Source organism: Oncorhynchus masou, chromosome 31 (genome assembly GCF_036934945.1).
Source record: "Oncorhynchus masou masou isolate Uvic2021 chromosome 31, UVic_Omas_1.1, whole genome shotgun sequence".
Taxonomy (NCBI): domain Eukaryota; kingdom Metazoa; phylum Chordata; class Actinopteri; order Salmoniformes; family Salmonidae; genus Oncorhynchus; species Oncorhynchus masou.
This window is the reverse complement of record NC_088242.1, coordinates 83,441,459-83,454,375: the sequence shown is the minus strand read 5'-3', so window position 1 is coordinate 83,454,375 and position 12,917 is coordinate 83,441,459. Positions and strand designations below refer to the sequence as shown.

Here is a 12,917-nt window from a genome sequence, read left to right as displayed (position 1 = left end):
TCAACCGTGATGGCGAGATCATGGAACGGGCAGTCCTTCCCCGGGAGGAAGAGCAGCTCCGTCTTGCCGAGGTTCAGCTTGAGGTGGTGATCCGTCATCCACACTGATATGTCTGCCAGACATGCAGAGATGCGATTCGCCACCTGGTCATCAGAAGGGGGAAAGGAGAAGATTAATTGTGTGTCGTCTGCATAGCAATGATAGGAGAGACCATGTGAGGTTATGACAGAGCCAAGTGACTTGGTGTATAGCGAGAATAGGAGAGGGCCTAGAACAGAGCCCTGGGGGACACCAGTGGTGAGAGCGCGTGGCGAGGAGACAGATTCTCGCCACGCCACCTGGTAGGAGCGACCTGTCAGGTAGGACGCAATCCAGCGTGGGCCGCGCCGGAGATGCCCAACTCGGAGAGGGTGGAGAGGAGGATCTGATGGTTCACAGTGTCGAAGGCAGCCGATAGGTCTAGAAGGATGAGAGCAGAGGAGAGAGAGTTAGCTTTAGCAGTGCGGAGCGCCTCCGTGATACAGAGAAGAGCAGTCTCAGTTGAATGACTAGTCTTGAAACCTGACTGATTTGGATCAAGAAGGTCATTCTGAGAGAGATAGCGGGAGAGCTGGCCAAGGACGGCACGTTCAAGAGTTTTGGAGAGAAAAGAAAGAAGGGATACTGGTCTGTAGTTGTTGACATCGGAGGGGTCGAGTGTAGGTTTTTTCAGAAGGGGTGCAACTCTCGCTCTCTTGAAGACGGAAGGGACGTAGCCAGCGGTCAGGGATGAGTTGATGAGCGAGGTGAGGTAAGGGAGAAGGTCTCCGGAAATGGTCTGGAGAAGAGAGGAGGGGATAGGGTCAAGCGGGCAGGTTGTTGGGCGGCCGGCCGTCACAAGAATCGAGATTTCATCTGGAGAGAGAGGGGAGAAAGAGGTCAGAGCACAGGGTAGGGCAGTGTGAGCAGAACCAGCGGTGTCGTTTGACTTAGCAAACGAGGATCGGATGTCGTCGACCTTCTTTTCAAAATGGTTGACGAAGTCATCTGCAGAGAGGGAGGAGGGGGAGGGGGAGGAGGATTCAGGAGGGAGGAGGATTCAGGAGGGAGGAGAAGGTGGCAAAGAGCTTCCTAGGGTTAGAGGCAGATGCTTGGAATTTAGAGTGGTAGAAAGTGGCTTTAGCAGCAGAGACAGGAGGAAAATGTAGAGAGAGAGGGAGTGAAAGGATGCCAGGTCCGCAGGGAGGCGAGTTTTCCTCCATTTCCGCTCGGCTGCCCGGAGCACTGTTCTGTGAGCTCGCAATGAGTCGTCGAGCCACGGAGCGGGAGGGGAGGACCGAGCAGGCCTGGAGGATAGGGGACATAGAGAGTCAAAGGATGCAGAAAGGGAAGAGAGGAGGGTTGAGGAGGCAGAATCAGGAGATAGGTTGGAGAAGGTTTGAGCAGAGGGAAGAGATGATAGGATGGAAGAGGAGAGAGTAGCGGGGGAGAGAGAGCGAAGGTTGGGACGGCGCGATACCATCCGAGTAGGGGCAGTGTGGGAAGTGTTGGATGAGAGCGAGAGGGAAAAGGAAACAAGGTAGTGGTCGGAGACTTGGAGGGGAGTTGCAATGAGGTTAGTGGAAGAACAGCATCTAGTAAAGATGAGGTCAAGCGTATTGCCTGCCTTGTGAGTAGGGGGGAAGGTGAGAGGGTGAGGTCAAAAGAGGAGAGGAGTGGAAAGAAGGAGGCAGAGAGGAATGAGTCAAAGGTAGACGTGGGGAGGTTAAAGTCGCCCAGGACTGTGAGAGGTGAGCCGTCCTCAGGAAAGGAGCTTATCAAGGCATCAAGCTCATTGATGAACTCTCCGAGGGAACCTGGTGGGCGATAAATGATAAGGATGTTAAGCTTGAAAGGGCTGGTAACTGTGACAGCATGGAATTCAAAGGAGGCGATAGACAGATGGGTAAGGGGAGAAAGAGAGAATGACCACTTGGGATAGATGAGGATCACGGTGCCACCACCCCGCTGACCAGAAGCTCTCGGGGTGTGCGAGAACACGTGGGCGGACGAAGAGAGAGCAGTGGGAGTAGCAGTGTTATCTGTGGTGATCCATGTTTCCGTCAGTGCCAAGAAGTCGAGGGACTGGAGGGAGGCATAGGCTGAGATGAACTCTGCCTTGTTGGCTGCAGATCGGCAGTTCCAGAGGCTACCGGAGACCTGGAACTCCACGTGGGTCGTGCGCGCTGGGACCACCAGATTAGGGTGGCCGCGGCCACGCGGTGTGGAGCGTTTGTATGGTCTGTGCAGAGAGGAGAGAACAGGGATAGATAAACACATAGTTGACAGGCTACAGAAGAGGCTACGCTAATGCAAAGGAGATTGGAATGACAAGTGGACTACACGTCTCGAATGTTCAGAAAGTTAAGCTTACGTAGCAAGAATCTTATTGACTAAAATGATTGAAGTGACACAGTACTGCTGGAGTAGGCTAGCTGGCAGTGGCTGCGTTGTTGACACTACACTAATCAAGTCGTTCCGTCGAGTGTAATAGTTTCTACAGTGCTGCTATTCGGGGGCTAGCTGGCTAGCTAGCAGTGTTGATTACGTTACGTTAAAAGAACGACAATAGCTGGCTAGCTAACCTAGAAAATCGCTCTAGACTACACAATTGTCTTAGATACAAAGACGGCTATGTAGCTAGCTAGCTACGATCAAGCAAATCAAACCGTTGTACTGTAATGAAGTGAAATGAAAATGTGATACTACCTGTGGAGCGAAGCGGAATGTTGACCGGGTTGTTGAAGTTAATTCGGTAGACGTTGGCTAGCTGTTGGCTAGCTAGCTAGCAGTATCTCTTACGTTAAGGACGACAAATAGCTGGCTAGCTAACCTCGGTAAATTAAGATAATCACTCTAAGTCTACACACTCTAAACTACACAATTATCTTGGATACGAAGACAGCAAAGACAACTATGTAGCTAGCTAACACTACACTAATCAAGTCGTTCAGTTGAGTGTAATAGTATCTACAGTGCCAGTAGACGGTAGACGTTAGCTAGCTGCTGGGCAGATAGCAGTGTAGACTACGTTAGGACGACGAAATACGATAATTACGCAATTATCTTTGATACAAAAAACGGCTATGTAGCTAGCTAAGAAGAAATTGCTAAGATTAGACAAATCAAACCGTTGTACTATAATGAAATGTAATGTAAAGTTATACTACCTGCGGACCGAAGTGTAGATGCGACCGCTCGCTCCAACCCGGAACCGAAAAAAGGAATCGACCCCAACAAAAATGTCCATTAATTATTATCCACACAATAATCAAGATCCTACATTTGTCACTACTGATACGCTTTTCATTCTATACACTATTGTTAATGTATTTAATGCCATGACATAATAATAGACATACCATTAGCATAACTTTAGTCTGTTGAGTTTCTCACTAGACATTTTCTATCTTCCATTCATAATTGGATCCTCTTATTTATATGTGAGAGAGGAAGCACTAACAGAGCATCTCCTTAGCTTGGTGTCTTTCCTTTTCCTGAATCTTGTTGTCACAGATGGTTTCATTTTAGCATTTTTTTCCTATGTGTGTCTCTCTTTGTGTGTGTGTGTGTGTGTGTGTGTGTGTGTGTGTGTGTGTGTGTGTGTGTGTGTGTGTGTGTGTGTGTGTGTGTGTGTGTGTGTGTGTGTGTGTGTGTGTGTGTGTGTGTGTGTGTGTGTGTGTGTGTGTGTGTGTGTGTGTGTGTGTGTGTGCTCTCTAACATCTTCTTGGCACTGCACCACAAACATTCTCTCGAGTATGTTTTACCATATAAGGTGTGTGAGCCAGAGAATGCTATTTGACTACGGAAGGGCATGGCCAGGGAAAAGGAGAGAGAGGGAGGGAGAGGGAAAGAGAAAGCACTCTCCTCTGACCCTGAACTGACTCTGAGAGAAAGAGGGGAGGGAGGAAGGTCAGGATGTAGTGTGGATTGGTTTCCTGTCCGTTTTCTACCATTTTCCCCTTTAAACCGACTCCATTTCCTTTCTCTCAACTAGGGTCTTTACATTTTCGTCTAAATAACAGGAATGTGCTCATGTACTGTATAGGGTGTGACTGTAAGTTATGACAGATAGTTGGTAATTAGCTATATACATCTTTGTGGTACTTTTCAGGTCTCCAGAGTATTCTTTAGCAACCATCCATATGGTATGGGCCTGGTCCATTGTTCAGCTACACAGTAAATAATCTAACTAACAACAAAATGCTTTTCCAACCAAGTCTGAGAGACTTCAGTTTTTGAATGCAAGTACCTTACATCATCATGCATCTCGAAGAAGAATGCCTGGTTCCCTCGACATGGCTGAATGATTTACCTTCGGAACATACTATATAATGATGTAGGATCTTTATTTGAGCCAGTTTGCTATAGCAGGAAAATAATCCTGCAGCAATAGGAAATGTAAATTATTATGCAGAATTTTGTCTGAATCCTTTTAAAACCTCAAATACACTGGAACTTTTAAATTTCCTGCATTGCAGAAATGTTATCCTGCAACAGGGTGATCAAATTAAGATCCTACATCTGTAGATGGACAAGCAAGCTTTAAAACACACAGAGAAATGTCTGGGGGAGATTTCCCCACATGATAATCAATGTCTGATGTTAGATAGAGTTGAGGCACTAGTTTATAATGGCTATCGCTCATTGTTTTAGTGGTAAATCCGCTAGTAAAAATATTTCTATGCTGCTGATTTTTTTTTTGTCAACACAACAGCCATTCAACTGTTCAGGTAGCTATTGTAGCTCTATTGCTAACCGCCTGCCTGTCTGTATCAGAACGGGTTTCATAGCCACATACAGACATGCATACCTAACTGACCTGCGCTCATGAATAGAATTTATGTTTTGTTTATGTGTGGAGGCTTTCTCCAGACAATTGCCTCATAACTATATCTGTTTTTTCAGGCCGCGTTTCTTTCAAACTGTCTGGCAGTTGATCTGATGTCCATACAACCCCATAAAGAAGTTAGGGGAAGATGTATTATCCACAATGATTCATTTTGTGGTCAGTTTATGCACCAGTTTAGAAAACGCTCAGTGTCTCGTTGGATTCAATTGACTTTTAGCTGGCTGGCTGTTGATCCATCATTCATTTAATGGACATTTCCTGCCCGCTTCCACTGCCTCTCTAAGCACATGCTAAGCACATATTAACTAGGGAGAGAGAAGGGTGGGGTGTCAGTCAGGCCTGAAAGATAGATTGGGAGAAAGCAAAAGAGAGGCATAGAAAGGAGAGTGCTGACTAACCGCCAGGCCCTGAGCAGAGCAGGAAGCCATGTCTCTCCCACAGCCATCCCAGATCAGAGCTGAAATATCCAGCCCATGAGAGAATGGAATGGCACTCACTCTGCACAAATAAATCCTAATTGCCCTTTTCCTCTGTCCTCTGTTAGCTCTCTCTATGCCTCACTTTCCAACAGTAACCCCCATCTCTATCTCTGTAGAGCTTCTCTTCCAGGCCCTAAGCCTGAGGCCTAGTTGTGTACGCTGGGTCTGGACATGGTCAGTCAAGGGCAGGCCTGTGGGTGCTGTATTGAACTGTGGGAGGAGTAGTAGTAGTAAGACCTGAGTCAGAGTTGGCTGGAGAGCTTCCATTGTATTTGTCTGAAATCTGTGTATCTATATTAGGCCTACTCCCTGGGAGGTGGATATGCTTATGGACTGAGAGAGGGAATAAAGGTTTGATTTTCTGTTTGCTTTCTACGAACGGGATTGTTTATCAAGTAAAGAGGATCCCCCCAAAAAATACATCATGTGACCCACTTATTTTGTCTTAAATCAAATCAAATGGAATCCACTGAATGGAATCAGTAGTTCTGTTCGATGCTCATTCATCATTAAACCTACTGACCTTAAGAATCTTGCTTCTATCCATTTGAATGTTTCCATCTGTCTCCAATTCACTTTGTAAATTAGTTATTAATTATTTAGACACTGAATGCATGACTAATTTTACATCCAAGAACTCAGCCAAATAGATTGGCTTGACCTTTTACTGCAGTGGGCTAAATCAGGGTCACACAGTGTTTCTTGTTAGTCTTAAACAAATCTACTTTGAATGTATACACCTTACACATATTGTTATTGACTTTAAAAAATTAAGGCAACTGTACCATGTCAGATATAGAGTTGAAATGTATTACATTTTCAGTTTACATCCCAATATTACACTTTATATACTTCACAGAACACTGAAATATAACAAAACCGTTTGACATAGAAACACCAGACTTTCTGTTTAATTACAAAATTCTGAAAAATATTAATAACATTTCACCCATGAGGCCACTAGAGGGCGATTTGGTAATTTTACTATAGGAAAGGGATCATGAAGAGGATATGGGCTCTTTGTGTATTCCCGTCGTTGGATCCTGACACATGGTTATGGGTGACTGAGGATGTCTTTACCCCCCATATGATGGCTTCCATTACATTAGCATTTACATTTGAGTCATTTAGCAGACACTCTTATACAGAGTAACTTACAGCTCATTAGTGCATTCATCTTAAAATAACTAGGTGGGACAACCACATCACAGTCATAGTAAGTCCATTTTTCCTCAATAAAGTAGCTATCAGCAAAGTCAGAGGTAGTAAGGGGAGGAAAGAAAGTCAAGGCAAAAGGCATTTTTGCAGTGTGCGGAGAAGCGGTTGACATGGGAGAACTTGGGAAGGTTGAACACCAGGTGGGCAGTAGCGTTCTGGATAAGTTGTAGGGGTTTAATGGAACAAGCGGGGAGCCCAGCCAATTGCAAGTTGCAGTAGCCCAGGCGGGAGATGACAAGTGCCTGGATTACGATCTGCGCCACTTCCTGTGTGAGCTAGGATCGTACTCTTTGGATGTTATAGAGCATGAACCTGCATGAGCGAGTCACTGTTTTGATGTTTGCAAAGAACGACAGGGTGTTGTCCATGGTTACGCCAAGGTTCTCTGAATTCTGGAAGGGGGACCATTGTGGAGTTGTCAATCTGGAAGGAGAGGTCTTTGAGCGGGCTGGTCTTCTCCGGAATGAAGAGCAGCACCTTCTTGTCAAGCTTGAGGTGGTGGGCTGACATCTAAGCTGAGATATCTACCAAGCACGCAGAGATGAGTGTCGCCACCTGGGTGTCGGAAGGTAGAAGGAGAAAGGTAGTTGAGTGTCCTCTGCATAGCAATGATAGGAGACCATGTGAGGGTACCATCCAGGGAACATCCTCTTAGCAGGATGTGCTTCTTTCTAGTACAACACATTACTGTGTCAGTGTGACCCTGATATGTGTAACCTTTGACCTCATCCCCCTCTCTTCTCCCAGGCGGAGGGTGATGTGGCGGGTCTGAACCGCAGGATCCAGCTGGTGGAGGAGGAGTTGGACCGGGCCCAGGAGAGGTTGGCCACTGCGCTGCAGAAACTGGAGGAGGCAGAGAAGGCTGCGGATGAGAGCGAGAGGTCAGTACCAGCCAGCCACAGAAACGGACGTTTTTATAATCTTTCACCTTTTAATCTTTATATTTACAGGGCATTCGGAAAGTATTCAGACCCCTTGACTTTTTCCACATTTTGTTACGTTACAGCCTTATTCTGAAATGGATTAAATAAATGTTTTTCCTCTTCAATCTACACACAATACCCCTTAATGACAAAGCAAAAACAGGTTTTTAGACATTTTTGCAAATGTATTAAAAATAGAAATACCTTATTTACATAAGTATTCAGACACTTTGCTATGAGACTTGTAATTGAGCTTAGGTGTATCCTCTTTCCATTGATCATCCTTCAGATGTTTTTACAACTAGATCGGAGTCCATCTGTGGTAAATTTAATTGATTGGACATGATTTGGAAAGAGACACACCTGTGTATATATAAGGTCCCACAGTAGAATATTCCTGAAGGACAAAAATATATACAGCACTCCACAATCAGGCCTTTATAGTAGAGTGCCCAGACGGAAGCCACTCCTAAAAGGCAGATGACAGCCCGCTAGGAGTTTTCCAAAAGGCACTTAAAGACTCTCTGACCATGAGAAACAAGAATCTCTGGTCTGATGAAGTCTGAATGCCAAGCGTCATGTCTGGAGGAAACCTGGCATCGTCCCTACGGTGAAACATGGTTGTGGCAGCGTCATGCTGTGTGAATGTTTTTCAGCAGCAGAGACTGGGATACTAGTCAGGATCGAGAGAAAGATGAACGGCGCAAAGTACAGAGAGATCATTGATGAAAACCTGCTCCAGAGCACTCAGGACCTAAGACTGTGACACCAACCCTATGCACAAAGCCAAGACCATGCAGGAGTGGCTTTGGGACAAGTCTCTGAATGTCCTTGAGTGGCCCAGCCAGACCCCGGACTCGAACCCGATCGAACATCTCTGGAGAGACCTGAAAAGAGCTGTACAGGATCACTCCCCAGCCAATCTGCAGAGAAGAAGGGGAGAAAGTCACCAAATACAGGTGTGCCAAGCTTGTAGTGTCATACCCAAGAAGACTTGAGACTGTAATCTCTGCCAAAGGTGCTTCAACAAAGTACTGAGTAAAGGGTCTGAAAACGTATGTAAATGTGATATTCCAGTTTGTTATTTTTAATACATTTGCTAAAATGTCTAAAAACCTGTTTTTGCTTTGTCAAGGCTGTCATTGTAAATAAGAATTTGTTCTTCACTGACTTGCCTAGTTAAATAAATTATGGGGTATTGTGTGTAGTTTGAGGGGAGAAAAAAAACGACTTAATTTGTTTTCGAATAAGACTGTAATGTAACAAAATGTGGAAACAGTCAAGGGGTCTGAATACTTTCCAAATGCACTGTGTATGCCATGTTCCATTCGATAGTACCAGGCACATGCGGCTTGCTTTGGCATTTTTTGTTTTATTGTTATAGGTTTTGATGCCATGTCCATTGCTAGCAAATGACCAGCCCCTTCAATAGCGTACTGAAAGCAATATTTCCGGAAAACCATCTTGAATGTGTAAAACCATTCAATGTGCCTCCATATTGGGTGGGCTGTGTAAATGATACTTGAAATTGATTGTGTCTTGGGTGTTGCTGATGTAACGGATGTGAAACGGCTAGCTTAGTTAGCGGTGCACGCTAAATAGCATTTCAATCGGTGACGTCACTTGCTCTGAGACCTTGAAGTAGTAGTTCCCCTTGCTCTGCAAGGGCCGTGGCTTTTGTGGAGCGATGGGTAAAGATGCTTCGTGGGTGACTGTTGTTGATGTGTGCAGAGGGTCCCTGGTTCGCGTCCAGGTATGGGCGAGGGGACGGTCTAAAGTTATACTGTTACACTGACATTACTGTGTTTCCTGTCCTATCAGAGGCATGAAGGTGATCGAGAACCGGGCCTCCAAGGACGAGGAGAAGATGGAGATGCAGGAGATGCAGCTAAAGGAGGCCAAACACATCGCTGAGGAGGCCGACCGCAAATACGAGGAGGTGAGACTCCCATAGAGTTTGTTCTGTCTGGGGTATAATCCATTCATAGAAGTATCCCTTAACATACTCATACTGTTCCACTAATATGTTTATCTCTCTACCTTAGGTGGCCCGTAAGCTGGTAATCCTTGAGGGAGAACTGGAGAGAGCTGAGGAGAGAGCCGAGGTCTCAGAACTGTAAGTGCAGCACATGCCTCCTACACTAAAATAAGAGGGTAAACAAAGGTTCTTGAAATGAACATGTGAAGATCCTTCCAGTATTGTGTATGTAAGTATTGAGATGCCAATGCTAAGTACTTTTCTTCCTTTATTCCCCGGTAGTAAATGCAGTGATCTGGAGGAGGAGTTGAAAAATGTGACCAACAACCTAAAATCCCTAGAAGCCTCATCTGAGAAGGTCAGTGTGTATACTATTACATCATACAAGTAAATACAGCCAACTACTGATGAGTGCGAACTCCGCTTAAGTGCAGTGTAGATCACGAGTCCCAATTCAAATACATAATTGTTTTACTTATTCTGGATATCTACATGTTTTGGGTAAGTGCATCCACTTAAGTCAGTCCCAAATCATTAGTTGACTATACATGGCAGACATGAAAGCAGAGTTATTTTTAGTATAATCACTACCTGACACACTTATCTTCAAAGAAATCTGAACAAAGATCCTGGTGTCACCTGACAAATTGGATGTTGATTTCTTTATGATAATGTTGATGGAACCGGAAGATGTAAAAGCCCTGGACCAAAACAGACCTTTCTCTGCATTCCTACCTCGCCAGCTTACTGCGAGTCACGCCACATGAATCTCCCTCAGCCACTTAAGCAGTTGCCCGGTGCTGATTAAATCACTGCCCTTCTCATGGTTGGCATCACAGCACGATGTGTTCCTTATACCCATTGTAACACACAGCCAGTTTATCAAACCTGAAGAGTTGTATTTAGGGTTGCAAAGCTACCTGTAATTTACAAAAGTTAGTAATTTTGGTAATTAATAATTTTGGTAATTAACAGAAAGTATGTATCGGAAATTTGGTAATTTATACTTGAATAACTTAAAACATGTTTTATTCATATCGTATTCATTTTTTATATCTGTGTCCATATTGTTCATGAGTTTCTTATTAGATAGACCATATGGTTCAAGAGAAAATGGCCAAATTAATGAAAAAAGCATCTAATCAACACTGGCATTATTTTCAATTAATTCTGCAACTCTTCCAACTATTGACATTTTTCACAACTGTCACCAGTTTGACGCCAAAACATTAGCAAATACATATTGACATAGTAAAATAAATAAAGGTTTGTAAAAAGAAAATGAAAAAAAAAGATTAAGGATAGTTCATGTTGAAACCCTCCTATTAAACACCAATGGTATTCAAGAAGTTGATGGTTTACATTTAGGATAATGTTTTACAGCTTTGTCATTCTATTTTTTTTATTTTAAAATCATCTTAGTTAATTATTTAATATATTTTACATGTGATGAGGCCATACAGAGCTAAGAGATTATTACAGACACCTGTGATAATCTTAAGTACCCAAAAGGGCCACTAAATGTTTGTGATAAAAACATTGAAATATACCAAAATGTTGGTAGTTTACTTTTAAACTTAGAAAGTTTCCAGTAATATACCCTCCCTTTGCAACCCTAGTTGTATTACAGCGAAGCATGGTTGACAAACAGTGCCGCAAGATCATCGCTGTCTATTCACTTTCATGTCTGTCTGTTTCTGTACGCGTTTCTGTCTCTGAGATGAATGGTCTGACATGTGCAAGATTTCAGAGCTTGCCTGGAACAGACTTTGTCTTGTATTTTGACAGTACTCAGAAAAAGAGGACAAGTATGAGGAGGAGATCAAGGTTCTTAGTGACAAGCTGAAGGAGGTAAGCAGCTGCTGGCATCTTATTGGATTCTTAGTTCATACAGTAGTAAGCCAATTTGCTCCATGTCAAAACGGCGTCCTGTTCTGACACCCCCCTCCCTGTGTGTCCCCCAGGCTGAGACTCGTGCAGAGTTTGCAGAGAGGACAGTGGCCAAACTGGAAAAGTTCATTGATGACCTGGAAGGTATGAGTGCTAAAAACACTGTTGCAAACTGCTCTATGGCATTTCGATAGAAGAGACAGTAAACGTACCTTAGTGTGGAGAGAAAGTTCCTGTAAATTAGACATATTTTATTGCAGAAGATTAAACTATATATTTTGCAAATAACTGTTTTCTCATTGTTCTCAGTTGCATCTCAGATATATAAAGCTGAGTTGCTCAAATAAGAACATTCCATGTCAGTAAATTAGTAAAGATGTCGCTTGTTCCGTATTCCCCATTGTATGTAATTTCCTTGGTCAAGAGGTCTGGATATTTAATCCTCTCCCTGAGCAATGAAACAACATCATATTATGAACAGTTTCACATGGACATGGTCCCAGCTAAAAATAAAAAAATTCAACTAGCTGGAAATATTTCTCTAGAAGAAAGGGTACCCTGCCAAACGTATGGAAACTTCTCAGACAAGCTAATAAAACACACTGCCTTGGTCTCCAGTGTAAAGAAATATGTAGGCCCATTTTCTACTAACCAAAGAGCACCTATTTTGGTGTCTGATGTCTGCACTAAGAACAGAGTGCTCAAATTCCTTTAAGATCAGCATTTTTGGTCCTAGAGCCACATGAAATGGGTTTACCGGTATGAAGTCCGTTTATGGAAACCTTGATATAGGCTTAAATGCTTAAGGTAGTCATCTCTTGCGCCCCCCCCCCTCAAAAAAAAGATTTGCAACATATTTCAATTTTCGAATGCTCACAGGTAGACTAAGATGTCTTATCTTTCTGGCATATTCTCTTCTTTCATGTTTATACTGTATGACTTTTCTCTTTTGCATCCACTGACCTGTCCTCTTTCTTTTCCCTCTCTTTTTGCCACCATTTCCTTTTTGATTCCCTGTCCTGTCCTCCACCTCTCTCGGCTGCTGATTTCCTTGTGCCTTACCTGTGCTACTTCCTGCTGCCCTTTGACCTCCAGATGAACTTTACCGTCAGAAGCTGAAGTACAAGGCTATCAGCGAGGAGCTGGATCATGCCCTCAATGACATGACCTCCTTTGAGACATTTATTTCTGCCGGCTTCCTGCTGCCTCCAGGATGTCTGTCCTCTCACCCTTCCCACTTCAGGCTATTGTGTCCTGGGGTTAGGCTCCTGAAATACCCTTTCTCCTTTTCTCTGTGCTTTCTGTCCATCTCATTAAAAGCTAACTATCTCAACTATCCTTCTTTAATTAAATAGTTTTGATATTACAATCTTTATAATAGGATAAACAACTGTCTTAAGAAGGTGAGAATTTATGGAGTGTGGCATGCATTCACACTGAGTGTCCCTCACATCCTTTTTACATAACATTTGTCGCGCAACTCCATACATTTCTGTCATCAGTTTTATATATGCCTTTTGTTTTGGGTAGTGTTCTTTAGTGTGGTTGTGTTTTGCATA

General features: G+C 43.7%; 1 protein-coding gene across 5 annotated transcripts in view; it reads left to right on the top strand.

Moving 5' to 3' along the window:
- LOC135524585 (tropomyosin alpha-4 chain-like) overlaps positions 1-12,917 on the top strand; it is a 30,631-nt gene that overhangs the window by 16,214 nt on the left and 1,500 nt on the right. For 3 of the 5 annotated variants that reach the window (XM_064952252.1, XM_064952253.1, XM_064952254.1), the window contains 6 exons: positions 7,315-7,448; positions 9,312-9,429; positions 9,536-9,606; positions 9,751-9,826; positions 11,257-11,319; positions 11,433-11,502. In XM_064952252.1, the coding sequence (XP_064808324.1) occupies positions 7,315-7,448; positions 9,312-9,429; positions 9,536-9,606; positions 9,751-9,826; positions 11,257-11,319; positions 11,433-11,502 (532 nt within the window). Of the gene's footprint in view, positions 1-7,314; positions 7,449-9,311; positions 9,430-9,535; positions 9,607-9,750; positions 9,827-11,256; positions 11,320-11,432; positions 11,503-12,453; positions 12,729-12,917 lie in introns of those variants that run through there. The other 2 variants (XM_064952256.1, XM_064952257.1) reach the window with 1 other exon arrangement.